We start from the raw sequence: 20,894 nt of genomic DNA, 5'->3' as shown, positions 1-20,894 counted from the left end.
GAATGGGTAAAAAGATTCTTCTACCTTGCCCGATTTAGGTTTTCTTGTGGACATGATAATCACTCACAAAAAGTGATGAAAACATAAGAGTTTGTCACATAAACTGCAACAAATGAATGCAACAGTTTCACAGTCGCACAGTTTTCCCTGTGCTCTGTCAAAACATATGTTTTTAACGTTTTCAAATTTTTCCGTGTGTAGACCGTCAAACCCTGCATATGTCCAAGCAAATCTGAACATGTCCTGAAATTTTGGAGAGCGAAGTTACGTGAGTGCCTGAACTTTGATAATTGTCTGAAAATAAAAAATAAAATTTTTCACTGGAGGGAAGACTCGAACCAACGACCTCCCGTTCCGCAGCTGCTCACGCTAACCACGGGACCACGGCGCTCCTGAGCTCACCCTCTCCTAGATGTTGCCTATGTTTTACATGGACTACTCAGTTTGTATATTTTGCTTATTTTTTTCATAGTTCCACACAACTTCTTCCCGTTTTCTTGATTGATCTGTGTTCAGTTTTTGAAGGCCTATCCACTGTGCCAACTCATAACTAAATCTGAGGGGTGTGCGATGGGGAGGTTCCCTTGTCAGAACAGAGGTGCAGCATATGATCCTCATTTTCCAGATTGCAAACAAATTTCTGTAAAGAGTCAGTATATGATCCTTTTCCATATACAGCGTGCAAAATCAGTTTTACATTTTAGCAAAAAATGCATACACATATGCTATGCAATCTGTGACTGCTTACTGTGACATTCTTCTGGGCGAGGCTCACAAAACTTTCATAAACCAATTTTATCAGAAGGAAACTTTAATCTTTTTGTCTCATACACTCTTTTGCAATTTTCTGAAGGGACAGATAGATGTCTGTTTTATTAACAGAAATTCAACTTATATTATCATCACACTAATAACAGTCTGGATATTTGTTTCTGCAGCCTTACCTATTCTGCTCCGCATTTTATAGTTTCTTTTTGACAAAATACCATCATCTTATTTTTTAGTAGTTCCCGCAACTTCTTTATCATATATTCAGTAGGATTAAAAAATATAGGATTCTTCTATATTCTATGCAGTTGATGCTAATGTTGGTGCTAACATTAAGTATTTGTGGAGTTTTTCTTTAACAAAAATTCTACTAAATTTCTCATTTTTTAATGTTGAATAATATGATAATATGGATTAAGTGACACACAAATTAAGAGGGTGAAACTTGATTTTGGTGAAAAATTCCTTGGAAAAAATTTAATCACACTATATTATATATAAAAACAAAGATGAGGTGACTTACCGAACAAAAGCGCTGGCAGGTCGATAGACACACAAACAAACACAAACATACACACAAAATTCAAGCTTTCGCAACAGACTGTTGCCTCATCAGGAAAGAGGGAAGGAGAGGGGAAGACGAAAGGAAGTGGGTTTTAAGGGAGAGGGTAAGGAGTCATTCCAATCCCGGGACCGGAAAGACTTACCTTAGGGGGAAAAAAGGACAGGTATACACTCGCACACACGCACATATCCATCCACACATACAGACACAAGCAGACACATATGTCTGCTTGTGTCTGTATGTGTGGATGGATATGTGCGTGTGTGCGAGTGTATACCTGTCCTTTTTTCCCCCTAAGGTAAGTCTTTCCGCTCCCGGGATTGGAATGACTCCTTACCCTCTCCCTTAAAACCCACTTCCTTTCGTCTTCCCCTCTCCTTCCCTCTTTCCTGATGAGGCAACAGTCTGTTGCGAAAGCTTGAATTTTGTGTGTATGTTTGTGTTTGTTTGTGTGTCTATCGACCTGCCAGCGCTTTTGTTCGGTAAGTCACCTCATCTTTGTTTTTATATATAATTTTTCCCACGTGGAATGTTTCCTTCCATTATATTAATCACACTATATCATAGTTGACCATTTTATCTTTTCAATGACACCAAATTGATTAAATTTGGTTCACAAATAAAAAAGTTGCACCCACATTCTATGCAGGATACACAAATATCTTTTTCTGAGATAAGTTATAGTAATTTTGGTTGTCTGAGCACAGGTTAGTTGCTTATGCAATAGTGCCCAGTTATGTATTCATCCTAATCGTTTATTAGACAAGAAAGGAATAGAATCTATTGAAGTTGTAAAATAAAAAAAATGTTCTTAGAACAATTAATGGAAACTGCAAAAAACCTACAACTGTATGTGCAGAAATGGATCTGAACCCTTAGTCTCCTGAATGTAAGTGCAGGTTCTTAAGCAATGCATGCACTATCTCACTTTGTTCTGATAGAAGGGACAACAGGCCACTAAAAAGGAAAAACCAAGAATAACAAGCGAATCATGTGAAGACATGGGTTTAAATTCAGGTAAAAGAATAAGAAAGAAGATCTTCATTTTATAATCTCTTTTCGAGACACATTATATTCTATTCAACTAATTTTCCAAATCCTTTACTGTCTGACAGGATGGAATGCAATTGGAAAACCTTACACCTGAAACTTCCTGGCAGACTAAAACTGTGTGTCGGACCGAGACTTGAACTCGAGACCTTTGCCTTTCACGGGCAAATGCTCTACCAACTAAGCTACCCAAGCACGACTCACGCCGTCCTCATAGCTTTAATTCCGCCAGTACCTCGTCTCCTACCTTCCAAACTTCGCAGAAGCTCTCCTGCATACCTTGCAGAACTAGCACTCCTGGAAGAAAGGATGTTGCGGAGACATGGCTCAGCCACAGCCTAGGGGTTGTTTCCAGAACGAAATTTTCACTCTGTAGCGGAGTGTGCGAGACTCGAACTCGGGACCTTTGCCATTCGTGGGCAAGTGCTCTACCAACTGAGCTACCCAAGCACGACTCATGCCCCGTCCTCATGGCTTTAATTACACTGCAGAGTCAAAATTTCATTCTGGAACCTTACACCTTTTCAGTAACAGTTTCTGTGCTGGTTTTGCACAACATACAAAGAAAAAGGGTTTGTGCCACGATTATAAACACTGAAGACTGGGGCAGGAGAATATGAAAGCAGCTGAACATTGAACTGTAGTCAGATGTTGTTAATGATTTTCTAACTGAAGATTTAAATATGCATTTCACCAATTCAACCAAATGCATACAGCATAAATAAAAATAGATATAAAAGCAGTTATTTGCTGTATAATGACTCATTTCTTCTCCCCCAGCTTTAATTTCTTTTACAAGTTTCTCCTCTGTGTCACTTATCCCTGCTCATAGTACATGCTGTACACCACCATGGCAGACTACTTTATTTCTATCTTGTCATACTTTCTTTCAATTTCTTCATCTGTGGAGCTAATAAGTGTATAAGCTTTTACTACTGACAACTTGTATCTATCTTGACTAAGATAATGCTTTAATGCTGCTCATACTAGTTCACAGTTTTCTGTGTAGTAATTAATTGGTCACCGAATAAATAATGCGTACTTACTAAATTAACTGGTTTTATATTTAATCCATCAAGAACATCAAAGATCTGAGATTCCAGCTCAGGACTGATATTAACTTCATATGGTGGTAATTGTTCTGTTTCTTTATTTCTTTTAAGTGTCCCACTGAATGCTTCGATCACACCCAAATGGAATAGCTGCCGCACAATAGACAAGGCACAGCTTTTGGAAGCCGACTGTTTGTTTGATCCTGTCTCTCTTCCTGTAACAGCTAAAATACACATCAGTTTATTAAAACCCTTTTTACATTCTTGCACAACAACTTGATGTTATTTTGACTTATTTCATAATAAAGATGTTGACTAAAAAATTTAATAGAATTATAATGAGTATACACAATTGTTAATGACTGTAATGTGTGTGAGGATAGATCAGCAGTCACGCAATTGAAGAACTGCTGCAGAGACACCCGGTTTGTACAAATGACAATAAATTAATTTGATTCAAGACAACTTTTTGCCCAATAACAAAACAAACATTGCTGTCCATCCACCACACAGAACTTTTTCTATTTGGTGAGAAGGATCAATCTATCTTCACACGTGTAATATGTTCTACATGAATTCTCCGTTGTTGTTATTATAAATGTATTTCTTCTTCCTTTATTAAAAATGATATTAAGAGAGAAAACCCTACATGCCGTTATATTTGTATTACTTTCTATTTATAACATACTTGTCATAACTGTGCTGCCATCTGAAATAACTAGTCCCTAAGTAACTATGGACTGGCCACCAATTGGCATTTCCTGACATCCTTCTTGGTGTGAGGCCACATCATGATGTATAAAGAAAAATTGTATTTCTGTTCATGCAGCTCCTGTAAGTGTGACAGCCTAGGATTCTTATACACCATGTAAGTGTGACAGCCTAGGATTCTTCTACACCATATCCGGGCACCCCCAAAATCATACGTTTTTCATATAAGGTGCATTGTGCTGTCACCTAATGCCAGGTATTCCACATCAGCGACCTCAGTAGTCATTAGACATCGTGAAAGACGAGAATGAGGCGCTCCACGGAACTCACGAACTTCGAACGGGGTCACGTGATAGGGTGTCACTTGTGTCATACGTCTGTACACGAGATTTCCACACTCCCTAAACATCCCCAGGTCCACTGCTTCTGATGTGATAGTGAAGTGGAAAAGTGAAGGGACATGTACAGCACAAAAGCATACAGGACGACCTCATCTGTTGGCTGACAGACCGCCGACAGTTGAAGACGGTTATAATGTGTAATAGGCTAACATCTATCCAGACCATCACACAGGAATTCGAAACTGCATCGGGATCCACTGCAATTTAGGCAGGAGGTGAGAAAACATGGATTTCATGGTCGACTGGCTGCTCTTAAGCCACACGTCATGCCAGTAAATGCCAAACGACACCTCACTCTGTGTAAGGAGTGTGAACATTGGACAATTGAACTGTGGAAAAATATTGTGTGGAGTGACGAATCACGGTATTCAAGGTGGCGATCTGATGGCAGGGTGTGGGTATGATGAATGCTCAGTGAACATCATCTGCCAGTGTATGTAGGACCAACAGAAAAATTTGTAGGCAGTGGTGTTACGGTGTGGTCTTGTTTTTCATGGAGGGGGCTTGCACCCCTTATTGTTTTGCATGGCACTATCACAGAACAGGCCTACATTGATGTTTTAAGCACCTTTTTACCTCCTACAGTTGAAGAGCAATTCGGGGATGGCGACTGCATCTTTCAACATGATCGAGCACCTGTTCATAATGCACGGCCTATGGCGGAGGGGTTACACGACAATAACATCCCTGTAATGGACTGGCCTGCACAGAGTCCTGGCCTGAATCCTATAGAACACCTTTGGGATGTTTCGGAACACCGACTTCGAGCCAGGCCTCACCGACCGACATCGAAACCTCTCCTCAGTGCAGCATTCTGTGAAGAATGGGCTGCCATTCCCCAAGAAACCTTCCAGCACCTGATTGAATGTATGCCTGCGAGGGTGGAAGCTGTCATCAAGGATAAGGGTGGGCCAACACTATGCTGAATTCCAGCATTACCAATGGAGGGCACCATGAACTTTTAAGTTATTTTCAGCCACGTGCCCAGATACTTTTGATCCCCAATTGTATTCAACCAAAGTTTAGCATACCAAAGTGTTATACAAACTTCGTACATTGGTGGATCCTTTTGTTGGGAGACAGACTTCAAGGTACAGTACCTATTGAGATAAGACATTTAATCTCACCAGAGGGGGCCTGAAAGAAGGCTTGTCATTGCTGGGCTGTTAGCTTCACATCATCTTCAGCCTTCAGTCCCATACTTTCAGCAACTCACATTCCCAATGACACATGGCCCTACACATCAACAGCAATATCACTGCATTTAGAGGGACAGTAAATTGAACCACAACATGGATTCCAAACTATCCATTAGCTGTCACATAATTATTTTCACTGAATTTCTACACATCTCAATACTCTGTCCTTAGCCTTTCTCAGACTGAGAAGGCTGGCTGTGTTTCTCTGGGTCTGGGTTAATGAATAATATATAGCTTTAAGCACACTCAAGAACTGAATAGTGGAAATTTGTTCCATGAATACATCTCTTTCACTCCAGTCTTCCAACAAATGTCTGACTGTCAGCCATGCTTAATTCGTCTGCTAACTGGATTTTCAGGACAACTGGAGAAAAAGCCCAGATCAGCCAAGAATGTTGTCATGTGTGGACTCGTGCATATCTCCATGTAACTGCAATTCTCAATAAAACAGTGATTTCAAACAGGCTGTAGTATGTTCCCTTTTACTCCTGTGACTGAACTTTATATACAGATGCAAGCCAAGCCTTCCGATTCACTGTTCACAACACAAACGACACCTGTGCAATGCCCTAAAGACGTTGCAAGTGTCATTCATTATTGGAATAGTGTTCTGTGTCTTTGTGAGTGCATTATGTTAGTGCTAATTGAATTTGAATATGGGCTAATTGTCAGAGCCAATATTGGGGGTGCTTCTGTAACCAAGGTAGCCCAAGTGTTTGGTGTTTCAAGAGGCACTAAATCAAAGAATTAAACTACATGCACGGAAAGCAGAAAAACATCTACTAAGCCACAACACAGACGGAAGTCTCTTATGAGTGAGCATGAGGGTTGGACATTGAAGAGGATTGTAATGAAAAATAAGGGGATGGAAGCTGCAAGAGTCACTGCAGTATTGAATACTGCACTATGGAACCTTGTCAGCACCAAAACAACATGCAGGAACCTCCATAAGCAGGGAAATGCAGGACGAGCTGTAATCCCAAAACAACTCACCAGTGATGAAAATGCCTATAATGGGAAAATGTGGTACCTAAGCCATAAAACCTGGACTGTGGAGTAATGGAAGGAAGTCATATTTGGTTGGATGAGTTTTGTTCCACACTGTTTCCAACTTCTGGCTGAGTTTATGTCCCAAGAGTGAAGCATTGTGGGCGTTCGGTGATGATTTGTGTAGCCATATCACAGTATTCTATGGGCCTCATTGTTGCACTGCAAGGTTGCATTACTGCCATCAATTATGTGACCATTCTGGCTGATCAGGTCTATACCATGGTACGATGTTTGTTCTTTAATTGTGACTCTAGTCTTCCAAGGCAATATGGCCTCTGTTCATACAGCTCACATCGTACCATACTGACTTTGTGAGAACGAGTGTACATTGTTGCTTCTACCGCAGCCTTCAGTCACCAGATCTCAATGTTATTGAGCCTTTGTGGTTTACTTTGGAGAAAAAGATGTGCGATCACTATCCACCTCCATCATTGTTACCTGAACTTACCACTGTTTTTCAGGAAGAATGGTGTAAGATTTTCTTGAGAACCATACAGTGCCTGTATTTATCCATTCCAAGATGACTGGAAGCTGTTTTGAATGCTAGCGGGTTTCCTACACTGTAACAGGCATGGTCATGTGTTGTGTTGCGGTTTTGGTGTTTCCGTATTTTGTACACCCTCTATATATGGATAAAGGAGCTTTTGAGGGTGTGAGAGATCTGTTTACAGCAAAAGGAATTCCAACAGAAATAAGAAAAACATTCTGTGAATATTTTGTCTAGTATTATACAACAGTGAACCATACACTGACAGAAAGAGGAGAAATACTTGGGTAATTCTGAAATGTGGTTGTGGAGGAAAATGTTTAAAATGAAATGGACTGACAGAGTGATGAATGAAGAGTATTTCTGAGAATGCGAGAGATAAAAAATGATAAGAATGAGGAAAATAACTATGGCAAGTACTGCAAAGAAATCACCTCCAATGAACAGTCAAAATAAGACAAAGAGGAAGATTTTGAAAGCTGTATGACATCAAAAAAGAACCAAGTTACCAAACTACAGAGTGGGGAGTGTCCAGTCAATCCTTGCTGTAAGATAGATACACTAAATAAAAAAAAAAGTGCCATGAGATAATGTTTTATACACTCCCAAAAGACCTTGTTGTTCACAGGTGATCTATCAAAATAATTAGTGTAGTATGATAACGAATATCATTGAGTCTGATAGTTGTGGGAGCAGTTCAACTCCAAAAAACTACTGCAACCCACTATCTTCTGAATCTGCTTACTGAATTCATCTACTGATCTTCCTCTATGAGCTACTGAAGCACGACTCACATCCGGTCCTCACAGCTTTACTTCTGCAGTATCTCGTCTCCTACCTTCCAAACTTTACAGAAGCTCTCCTGCGAACCTTGTAGAACTAGCACTCCTGAAAGAAAGGATACTGTGGAGACATGGCTTAGCCACAGCCTGGGGGATGTTTCCAGAATGAGATTTTCACTCTGCAGCGGAGTGTACACTGATATGAAACTTCCTGGCAGATTAAAACTGTGTGCCCGACCGAGACTCGAACTCGGGACCTTTGCCTTTCGCGGGCAAGTGCTCTACCATCTGAGCTACCGAAGCACGACTCACGCCCGGTACTCACAGCTTTACTTCTGCCAGTATCTCGTCTCCTACCTTCCAAACTTTACAGGTTCGCAGGAGAGCTTCTGTAAAGTTTGGAAGGTAGGAGACAAGATACTGGCAGAAGTAAAGCTGTGAGGACCGGGAGTGAGTCGTGCTTCGGTAGCTCAGATGGTAGAGCACTTGCCTGTGAAAGGCAAAGGTCCCGAGTTCGAGTCTCGGTCGGGCACACAGTTTTAATCTGCCAGGAAGTTTCATATCAGCGTACACTCCGCTGCAGAGTGAAAATCTCGTTCTGGAAACAGCTAAATTATTTAAATTTAAAGCTTTTCAAATAGCCTGTGAGAAGAGTACGTATGTGGGGGTCATAAACCCAGATAGCTGTGTTTCTTAATTTTTACGACATGGACTGCAATATTTTTGAGTAATTACTGAAAGTACACTGCTGGATATTAAAATTACAACACCAGGAAGGATAGCAAGTAACAAAATATTACTTACTGTGCATATACACTATAGTTGGAAGAATACATGATTAAATTTGTAGGTGATTTAAAGTAGACCAGGTATGAAATTTAGTACACAGAGCTGTTACCTAAGGCACCACTAATGCCTCTAGCCCACCTGGCACTGAGTAAAACTGAGCTTGCATGACAAATTGTTGAATTAATCCATGCCACTTCGTGCCAGAGTTTTTCACATGCAGTAGTGAGTAGGCGTGGTGCGATAGTCTCTCAGCAATCCATGACCAAATGTTTTCAATGGGCGAGCGATCTGGACAACTTGCTTGCCAGGGTAACAGTGAAACACACATTGTGTTAAGATAGGTCAGGACATTACAGGCAACACTGTGTTATGTTGCTGAAAGGTAATGGCCCAGAGTCCTGCCTGTAAGATAGAGGACATCCAATGGCCTTCAAAACATCAAATGAAGTGGCTGCTATTTAAACTAAGAGCTAAGCAAACCAAAAATGATCAGGTTGTATACACAACGGCACACCAACCGGTAGGGGCATTATCCTAATAAAATTTTATGTAGGAGATTATTTGAATAAATAGTTAAATCTAAAAACTTTATTCAAAAATAAAGGTCTTATTCATCTTTATGAACATAATTATTTATTATTCTTTATTAGTAATTTTAACTAATGAATAATGCAGACTACCACTGCACATTCTTGTTTACTTCTTGATTGGCATTCTCTTGCGTGTAAGGACTGTTTGTTCCTGTCGCTCAATGTGGTTTCTGTTTCATAAATAATTTAATAATGCTTTACACGAAACTGTGGCTTGGTGGCTCATTGTGCAAGTGGCTGCCTACATACTGAAATATCTGTGGTCCGATCTCTGGTTGGTGCACATTTTTTCTGTCACTTATCACTTCTTTCACTTATGGCATAGCAAGCAGGAGACAAAGTGTGCTGAAGCCTGACATATTAATGCAGATGGCATAGGACAGGTGGTGTTCCCACGAACTATGAACAGCACTGTCATTTGAGACTCAATTTGACATGATTTTGCTGCATCGGAAGGTGTGTGTTGCTATTGTCTTAGTTTATTTTGTGAGTTTGATTATGACAATGTGGGTAAATCTTGAAGAGTTGAAGCCTGCAGTGAGAAGTATGACTAATATTTAAGGCATAATAAGAACAACAATAAATGCAATAACCATTTTTTAGAACTCCATAAAAACAAAGTAGAATTTTAAAAATTGGTGACAGCAATTCCTTGGAAAGACAGAGATCTGACTCAATTGTTTTCTGTGCCATTCACATTTCGGTGAGCAGACCTGTTTGTCATCAATGATGAACAAGTTAAAATTCCAAGAGAAGTGTGGTCTCTCAATGCAATAGTGGTTTTGTTATTATTTCCCAATTTACCAAAATATTGATTAAAAATATTACAAGAAAGAAAATCACCAGTAAAGCAGTCACTGAAGTCCTGACAAAGAAAACGACAAACAAAAAGTTACATCATCTCCCAGTGTTTCTTCTGTCAAGGAAAATGTACGAAATTAATTTATAATGGATGCAGCAGTAATTTCATTGAAGAGAGCATTGAGTTGTAAGAAACTGGAAATTGTGTAATTACATAATAAATGAAGAACAGAAAATTATGAAATCAATCTGCTGTGAAAGCAGCTCTCAGACAAAAACTGTACGAGTTTGATCAAATCCCCCACATCACTCAACTCAGTAAGAAACAGATAAAAGTAAAAGACACTATGATACAGAAATGCCCATTGAAAAATAATAGAGGAATGTGGTACACTAACAAGCTTCTTACGGAGAATGTGCTCTTAAAAATTAAGTCATCCAAAGGATACTGTTGTTGTATAAAGTGTGGATTATTGCTATTTCCTTCCGAAAAATTTTCGAACTTAATAAAAACCTCAAATGCTCATGTGGAATGAATATGCACACTGTAAAAGCAATTAATAATTATTTTTGGAATGAACAAAATAAAAAACAATTAGGTGTGCTGATTTTTGATGTAGATAATTAAGCTCCAAGAAGAACTGCATTTCAATAACACTTCACTGGAGGTTGATGGGTTCATCTATTTAGGAAAATATATTCCAGACAAAAAGAATAAATTTGCAAACCATGCTCTTGTGCTTATGTTTGTTCCTCTGCTGCGTAACTGGATCCAACCTGCCGCTGTGTGTGCAACTTGCAATACAACTCCTGGTGACACCATCTCGCAGATATCTCAAGCAATTATCCAGCTTGGGTAAGCCCGAACAAGAATTATCGCAGACCACCAAATATAAAGGTCTGGCAATGTCTAGGAATTAGTGGCATAAAAGTCAAGTTACTTGCTCTAAATCGAATCCAATTGACGAACCTCAAGGATTTGGGCACTTTCAGTTGCAATCCATGTAATAAAATGAATAAGAAATAATGTTTGTGATAAAACTCATGCTGTATTTTATAATGATGAGATCAACTATAATTTTTACAGAAAAGCCGATCAACTAGATAATTCTCCAGAAGTAACCAGGTTAAAATTTTGCCACATGTTAACTTCCACCCGCTTGGATCTGATGTCATTTTAACAAATGAATGTAAGATTAGTTCTGCAGTTATTCAGTAACACAGTACCCAAAGGAATAAAATTTTTCAGAAAAATTTAAGGGATAGAATGCAAAGGCAATGAATCAGTGGAATCATTTCTAGATGTATGAACAATTTAGTGGATGGACTTAACTCCTAATTTCCGAAGGGTATTTTGCACAAAAACTCAAAGGCACACTACAAGCTGCTGAAATGGAGATGCATTCATGCCGAGAAAACTAACAGCTTTGCTTCCAAAAGAACTCTCCAGTCTCTAAAACTAACCATTGAAAGTACATTAGTAATATCTGAATACGAGTGGGGAAAGAGGTTTCAGAAAAATTTAATCAGGAGAAACCTGAATGTCACTTCAGCATCACAAAATCTCTGAGTTGCAATGACCATCCATCAGTAACAGACTTCCTCAGTTTGCACGTTACAGTGTGTTTACGTTCTTGTTAAACTGTTTACGTTCCTGTTAAACTTTCATTATCTTCTATGGAAACTCTGAACATAAATGGATTTTCCTCGACATCATACATAAGCCAAACGCTGTGTTAGATGGAGATTTGCACCAAAAGAAGAGTGTTTTGGAACTGGAAGACCTAATTGAAAAAATTCTGTGGCCAACATAACATCACACAGGCTCAACCCAATGGATGCTGCAGAGTCTTGGAAGCATCTCAGCAATGTAATATTTATTTTATATCTGACAGGTTATGTGGTACATAAAGTATTATGAGTCACAAAATGCCCCAAATGTTCGTGCCTTTGAAGTGGCAATTCATCTGACGTGCCAACATCTTTGCTTACATCTGTTAGATATTATGGCTATTCTACATGAAAGAAATTGCTCATGTAACCACCTTCCATGTTCTTAGGCAGGTGGAAAATATTGGCACTGTAAGCTCCTTGATGGCAGTTTATGGGGCAACATCTTTTATGAACATTCGAATAGTTTGGAAATATCAAACATTGGATGCTGCACAGATCGTATATCGGACACTGTTCCCGAACCGATTCTTCATTACATGAAATTCTGTTTTTTCACGGGCATTAAAAAAATTCAAAAGGAGCCAAAATCTTCAAAAATTTCCAAAACTGTGCAGAAATTATCTAAACTAGCTGACAACTGATGTCCATGTGGTAAGCTAATTAAGTCCACATACTTTTCATTTCATTATATAAATTTCAAGAATGAGTCAGTCTGTGTGCTGCGTAACACAGGTCACAAGCAGAATAACTGACATCTTACAGTAGAACTGGTGAACTAGGGGTGTGCACACTTTCTCTTCTATTCACTATGCCTACAGTAATTTTTTTTAACATGAAAAATGTCTAGTTGCACTAATTTTCCATGTTCATGTGAAACTGTAGACACCCCTACTTATGTTGCATCAGTCAGTTCTAATGACTGAGGCAGACAATGGCATACTACCTCCAATAGAACCACCCTAGTACAGCTCTGTGAAATACAAACAACATACCTACAGGTTGAGCAGTTATACTTATTTTACAATATAACACATATAGAAGTTTTTCATAGGAAAACAGCCTTAGCAGTTGTACCACTGACACAGTCCAATTCAACTGATTTGTACTTGCTAGCACTCTCCCCTGCCCCACAGAAAACCCAGCCCCACCAACAAGCAGAAGTACTGTTACTGCTAATGGATTCTTTTGCTGCAATTATGCAGTTCTCTCATATCCGTAATGCTACAAAATAAGTTAACAAATTAATGAATTGGATGCTTGGTAATAGTCAATGCCTTCCAGCTGTTTAGATGAAGGATAGAATGAACTCGCTTTTACAATGTTGAAACTGATGTTTTCCTTCTAGCAGTCCCTTCAAATCATCTATATTCATAATGTTAATTCATACATGTTTCAGAATTATGACAATTATAAATTTGCTGCCATTTACACTTAATGAAACAATTCTAATGGAGAGATAGGAAAACAAGAACAATCTAATTGACTTAAACTGACAGTGGCAAGATATTGGCTTTCAATTAGTGTTTACAAACATCATGTAATTAACTTTCTTGAACCCTGGGCTCCCTAGTTCTGAACCATAAGAAGTCATTAAACGTCAGAACAATTCATGTCATTAGTGCTTTGTCTTCTTACACTGTATATCTAACAATAACTATGTTGTGTGTAGCGTGGATCATAGTTGCATCATTGGCAACAACTGTTGTGTGTAGTGTGGTTCGTAGTTACATCACTGACCAAGGTGTTGGGTAGGGCTTAGTCTGAACAGGTGGTAAGTTGCCAATGATAAACATTAAGTTTTCAGTTGGAAAAACAGTCTAGGTTGCAATAATTACAGCAGAACCTTTATTGACACCTTCCACCTTATTGAGGCATCTTTAGAATACGTTTAGGAACTGTAGGTAACACATGAGACATAAGTACCAAAAACTTTTGGTATGCACCTTCGGTGAAGGCATGCAGGTATTTGAAGATAAGGCCACACTTCTAATCTCGACAAACACAAACTGGAATACAATTACCACAGGAAATTGAAAAACTACATGTCTAGGATTTTTGTTAAAAAAGTATGAACTAACCATGTAGTCATGAAGTGTAACACTTATATAAGACCACGGGTTTCAAATTAAATGTCAACCCAATTTATATAATTTAAAAAGGACATGCTTAAAAATTAATTTCCACCAATCATATGTTCCTATATTTACACCATTTTTAAAAGTTCCTTGAAAAGTGTAAAAAGGGGATTTTTCACTATAGTCCAGTCTTAATATGGTTCACCACTATCACTGACATTACTCAATAGCAAGTTTTTCAGGTTTCATATTGGAAAGTTGGAACTCAAAATGTGTTGTGGCAATGTGTCTGAACTTTCCATCAAACATTACTTGTATTAAGAAATGTAAAAATTCAACATAAAACTTTCTAAGCCACTTAAAATGAAAGTGTGCTTCAGACTCAATACCTATTAGTAACACCACAGAAATATCAACTGCCTTAGCAGTATCAACAAAAGTTGATAACAAAATAGGTGTCATTTACCACTCAACCATGATATTATTCCCCCTCATCCATTTTCGGAAACATTCTGTGGTTACAGTAAACAAGCACAGTGGTGAACAAGGAAAACACATCACATTGTCAATGCTTTCAGACCTGCAGTGCATATGCTACCAACCCCAATTACGCATTGACTAATAATGATAAGCCAACCAAAGCGCCTCACTCCTACGTGCAAACACAGATAAGCCAATAGAATTTAATGAACTTACTTCGGCCAAGCTGCTTCACGTAAAAGCTCATCTCAGCAACGAAACTCCTAAAAAATAGAAAAATGCAATTAATACTTTATTCAGGTTCATAATTTGTAATGGGATGAAATAAAGTTTTGAAGAAAGAATCAACATCTGAAGAAATATAGTGAAAACAAAACACTTACCATAAATTTTGGAGTGGTTATCAGTAGCCAGGTTCAGGCTGTATAGCACTGAAGCTCCTGATCACTGCAGTGCAACACCATGAAAATACTTGGTATATCTTCATACGGATAACATTGGAAAATTTAACTGTACTTAAAAAGAGAATGAAGTTACAAGTTAACTGCAATTTCAAAATAACATTTATTGGTACAAGTTTTACTTATAAAGAAATATTCTGTGTGGTTTCTGCAATATGTAACTTGTCAGATTCATATCAAATGTATGACAACTGGTTAATTTAAGATGCTGCAAAATATGTGTGTGTGTGTGTGTGTGTGTGTGTGTGTGTGTGTGTGTGTGTGTGTGCGCGCGCGCGCGCGCGCGCACATGCAAGCGTGCATTCTAAATTCAAAACTGGGCACTGTTACTATTAATACACAAAAAAATCTGTACTAGCTGTTCAAGAAATTCTTTTCTTTTGACATTAAGTACAATACTTACTCTCTAGTATCTTTCGCATTGCTACAGTGATTATTCTGAAGTGAATCCTACACACTTGCTACAAAACATTGCTGCAATACCAAATATTTCATGATACAGTGAAAATAAATGTAACTGGATAGATAAAAAATCACAAAGCCGCAGCAGGAAAAAACACACATATACACTGAAGTGTCAAAGAAACTGATATGTGCATGCATATTCAAATACAGAGAGATGTCAAAAGGCAGAATATGACACTGCAGTTAGTAATGCCAAAGACAACAAGTGTCTGGCACAGTTACTACTGCTGCAATGGCTGGTTATCAAGATTTAAGTGAGTTTGAACACGGTGTTATAGTCGGCGCACGAGCAATGAGACACAGCATCTCCTAGGTAGCGATGAAGTGGGGATTTTCCCGCATAACATTTGACGAGTGTACCATGAATATCAAGAATCCAGTAAAACATCAAATCTCTGACATCACTGCGGCCGGAAAAAGATCCTGCGAGAATGGGACCAACAACAACTGAAGAGAATCGTTCAATGTGACAGAAGTGCAACCCTTCTGCAAATTGCTGCAGTTTTCAATGCTGGGCCATTAACAAGTATGAGCGTGCGAACCATTCAACAAAACATCATTGATATGGGCTTTTGGAGCCAAAGGCCCACTCTTGTGCCCTTGATGACTGCACGACACAAAACTTTATACCTTGCCTGGCCCATCAACACTGACATTGGACTGTTGATTACTGGAAACATGTTTCCTGGTCGGACAAGTCTCGTTTCAAATTGTATTGAGTGTATAAACGTGTAAGTGAATAAAGGCAACCTCTTGATTCCCTGGTCCCTGCGTGTAAGCAGAGGACTGTTCAAGCTGGTGGAGGCTCTGTAATGATATGGGGCGTGTACAGTTGGAGTTATATGGGACCCCTGATATGTCTAGATACAACTGACAAGTGACACATACATAAGCATCCTGTCTGATCACCTGCATCACATCCCACACGTCCAGAATTGCTACAGAGTGGACTCCCCAGACATGAACATTATTGAGCATATCTGGGATGCCTTGCAATGTGCTGTTCAGAAGAGATCTCCACCCCTTCATACTCTTACGGATCTATGGTGTCCCTTCAGACATTACTCAAGTCTATGCCACGTTGTGTTGTGGCACTTCTGCATGCTCACAGGGGGCCTACACAATATTAGGCAGATGTACCACTTTCTTTGGCGCTTCAGTGTATAAAAGTTAAGGAAATTTGCAATCTTTCAGAGCCAGTGGCTTCTTTTTCTGGCACGAGGGTTGAAGCAAGGAGGGAGAAGAAGAAGACTGGCAAGGTTCCGGAAATGGAGAGAGTTTGGAAGAGTCACCCAGAACTCTAGGTAAAAGGACACTAACCAGATGGGATGAGAAGGAAGAACTATCGTGGCAAGAGAGGAGGTTTGGAGTATTAGAGATGGTTGCAGCAGCAAAACTAAAGCAGAAGGTGAAAAAAGGAAGCCAAGCAAAAAAATGGGAAAAGTAGAAAAATTCTAATGAAAATCATGATTACAGACAAGTGAAGAGAAGATATAATGAGTGAGCAAGAATTGCTCACCAGAAAATTGAACTATAAGATGTGAAAAAATTTTGGTAGGAAAATTTTATAATAATAAACTGTGGTTAGAGAAGTTCATGGAAAATCTGTGAAAACAGACAAAAGTTTAAAAACACAAAGGTGGTGGTGGTGGTTGTGATTATTTCAGAGAAGTAAATGTTTATCTTTGAAAAAACTAACTAAGTAATTCATAAATACCACAGAATGGCATACTGTTTCCACTATTAGTGGAGTTCATCCATTACACTTTATGACTGGCTGTATGAAAAAATTTCACATAATTACGAAGTGAGAACCATGTAAATGTGTGTCATTACTGGCAATGTGTGAGACACAGACTTCAAAAACTTTGAAGCACTGGTAGCAACAATGACTGCTTTACAGCAATTATGTAAGAGGGCTTTAGTGCAAAATATAGCTCTAGAGGAAGAGCCATGTCTCCCTAACTTGGTCTCACAAGAGTGTAGAGCACTAACTGGGTAGATGTTGACTATAGCTCTCACACACAAATGGATACTATTACAAGAAGCAATCTTTCTTCTCTCCAAAATTGTGTTTCTTGTACTGGTGTCGAGACCAAGCTCTAATTTACTTTCACTCACTCTAGTATTATGCAGTACACTACCACTCTTTTCCAGCCATTATCTTTAGCTCACAATGGAAGTCTAAACTGTTTTGGAAGTCAGTTTGCTCAAAACCTTTGGGTCATATACTTTTATTGGTCCATTTCTTAAGTGCCATTTTCATTATACACTTATTAGACACTTATTTAGTGTTATCTACTGGCTCCAAGGTAACTTTTTTGTTTGTTTGTTGTTTTGGTATGAACAAAAATGTTAATTGCTATCTTCTTTGTGTTACCTGTAACACTGCACATACACAAGTGGCTGAATGGAACCTATTACAGTTACAGGCAATTGTAACACATGTTTATACAGGCAATTGTAATGTATGTTTATACAGGCAAACAAGAGCAGCAGACATTTATTGAATTCACAAAATGAGCTAACATTATTACATCTTTTAACTGGAAAGATCCACTCAAAGGTCTTATTTGCATTACATAAAAATAGAGCCAGCTATTTACCATACTTTGTGTTCCTCCTAGTAGCTTGTTAACCAGACACAGTTGTCTTACTAATCTGTCACAAATTCTGACCTGGTTAGCGTGTTACTGCAAACAGAAATGAGCATAATACAGCATTTACTATTGCTATATGCAGTAAATTTCTGTACTTATAAGTTTGGTTGACATACAGGGTCACAACAGTGTTTATTTAAAACAGATTTTATAATACAGATCCAATGTATAATTTTTTAATGAACCTGCCAGACCAATGTTCTTGTGAAGAATTAACTTTAATCTCAACAACTCACCTCTCATTTCAGCCCCATGACCACAATATCTGAAAATGCTATGCAGGAGGGGGTGGGGGTGGGGCTGGATAAAAACAAACCACTGGCAGAGTATAATAATAAACTACAAGGGCTATTCAGAAAGTAAGATCCAATTTCTTATAAAACATAAACCACCACAGATTTTTTTAAAAAAAGTTTTTATTTAATGCCTTACATCTTCATTTTTCTACGTAGTTCCAATTTCTATGATTGCTTAAACATTTGTCATAGCATTCTACAAGCTTTTGCATCTGTAAGTCATAGATGTCTCTCTCTTGTGAGGATAACCAGTCTGTAACTGCTTCTTTCATTCGTCATCTGTTGCAAAGCACTTGCTGCTGAGAACCTACTTTAAGCAGGAGAACAAGTGAAAATCACTCAACACCAAGTCTGGATTCTACAATCGGTGAACAATCTGTTCCCATCCAAAACATCTGATAAGATTTTGAGTGTTAATGTTAGAATGGGATCTGGCATTTTCATACAGCAAACAAATTCCAGACATCAGCAGGCCATGTTGCTTATTCCATATTGCACAAGTAAGTTTAATCAATGCAGTGCAGTAAGGAAAATGGTATTGTTATCCCTTGCAGCATAAACTCTACTAACTAGACTCCATGTCTATCACAAAACTTCATTGTGATAACTTTGTGTGTTGTGATTGTTTGCTTGACCTTGACTTTGACGACGTTGTGTGACTATTCCACTGATGGCATTTAAGACTCTGCAGTCATGTGGGAAACTGACGTCTTGTCCCCTATGATTATATTCTCTAAAAATTTATCACCTTCCTTATGATTTGGGTCTAAATAATCAAGAGCACAAGTTGTTCTTTCCATATTGCGTTTTTCAATAAGTAGCCTGGGAACACGAAGTGCACACAATTGTGGAAATGCAACTTTTCTGAGACAATTTTGTGTAATGTTGTTCTACCCACATTCAGATATTCCAGTGCTGAAGCTGAAATTGCAAATTGTCTGTTTTCACATCTTTGACCAAATATTCTGAGGTCACTGATTGCTGTTCATCATGCACATTTTCCTGTCTGCCCTTGGAAACTCTCACTCACTTAAGCACTTTGCTCCGTCATCGCAATGGTGCCATACACCTAACTAATCTGTCAATTTCTGCTGTTGCAACATTCTCCACAGCCAAAACCCAGATTACTGAGCAAATTTCACAGTCAATGGGTTGATCAATAGTTTTAAATATACTGAACTGACATTGTGAACAGCACACTGCTACAATACCAATGCAGATGGCATTGACGAGCAAGGCATGCCGGGAGTCTGTGCGCATGCACATTTCAATGTGTGTGCGACGTTCGGTTGGTTTCATATCTTACTATCCAAATAACCCTCACATATTGCAGAGACAGATATTGCTGAAGTACCCCTCAAGACTATATGATGCTACTGAATTCACTGAAATCAAATACATGCCAACACTGAGCAATGTTTGGTTACCAGTTACTTGTATATTTTACACATACATTAAACTAGCATGGGAAAGGCAGTGCTTAGGGTGGCAGCGCCATGGATATTATAGACGTTAGGACAAAGAGACATGGTATCAACTGTGACAAGCAAAGCACCGGAACGTACAGGGATGGGAACTGTGGAGAGTCAGTAGAGGGAATAGTTGGTGTCACAGTGTGCTTCACTTCAATGACCGACTGCTTCACTTCAATGACCGACTGCTTCACAGCCCCTGCTGTACAGATTCTTCCTAACTCTCTCTCTCTCTCTCTCTCTCTCTCTCTCTCTCTCTCTCACACACACACACACACACACACACACACACACACACACACACACACACACACACACACACACACACCTTCTGACTCCAAAACCTCTCGGTACAATTGTCGTAAAATCGGTGGGAGGACTGTTCCGTAATGGGTCTCAGAAGCTTACTGAATAGGATATTTCGGTAAAGAACCAAAAATTACGTCACTACAGAGACTAACCAACTACACCGATCGGTATGAACGATACAGAATAGGGGCCCTCCCCTCCCCCTCCCCCAGTACAGCCTGCTTGCCAACAATGCACCTAGCAGCCCACTATCCTATCCCCATCACACCCTTGCACTCTCCTTGTGTGTTAATGTTTTTCTAAATCCGAAGGAAGATTGTGCCCCATAGCCCCCACTTCAGCAATCTATTGGGTGTTTGTATTTGCACCTTGGTTCAGAGTCCATGTTGAACTGTAGGTCCCTGTAAATGGATGGTTGAGTCAGATAAAGGACAATGGCATACCACCTTAAAAGAATATACTTAATAGCCCATTAATAATATACGAAATTTGCAATGCTATAAAATTCATAACAACCGAGTTACTGTACCACAATAGAGACACCATGTGCAAATGTCTGAAACGAGAGCTCTAAGCTCTTGTAAGCTGGTGACATCTATGAGCGACTGCTGTAAATGATAAACTGCCAATTTTGAGTCTAGGTACACATCTTAAAATTAACGTTATTACATAAAGACTATTATGCATGAAAGTATGTTTATTAACTGAGAAATGATTTAGTACTTAAATTGTGGTGGAAACAAATATTGTGTTGTAA

At 38.9% G+C, this 20,894-nt stretch overlaps 1 protein-coding gene across 3 annotated transcripts in view; it reads right to left on the bottom strand.

Annotated features, from left to right (window-relative positions):
* LOC124610662 (dosage compensation regulator) overlaps positions 1–20,894 on the bottom strand; it is a 184,718-nt gene that overhangs the window by 87,904 nt on the left and 75,920 nt on the right. For 2 of the 3 annotated variants that reach the window (XM_047140176.1, XM_047140175.1), the window contains 2 exons: positions 14,691–14,737; positions 3,430–3,659 (listed from right to left, as the gene is read on the bottom strand). In XM_047140176.1, coding sequence (XP_046996132.1) covers positions 3,430–3,659; positions 14,691–14,737 — 277 coding nt within the window. Of the gene's footprint in view, positions 1–3,429; positions 3,660–14,690; positions 14,738–14,857; positions 14,985–20,894 lie in introns of those variants that run through there. The other variant, XM_047140177.1, reaches the window with a different exon arrangement.

This window comes from Schistocerca americana, chromosome 1 (assembly GCF_021461395.2).
Source record: "Schistocerca americana isolate TAMUIC-IGC-003095 chromosome 1, iqSchAmer2.1, whole genome shotgun sequence".
Taxonomy (NCBI): Eukaryota; Metazoa; Arthropoda; class Insecta; order Orthoptera; family Acrididae; genus Schistocerca; species Schistocerca americana.
The sequence above is the reverse complement of the archived record's forward strand: the minus strand, read 5'-3'. Positions and strand labels throughout refer to the sequence as shown.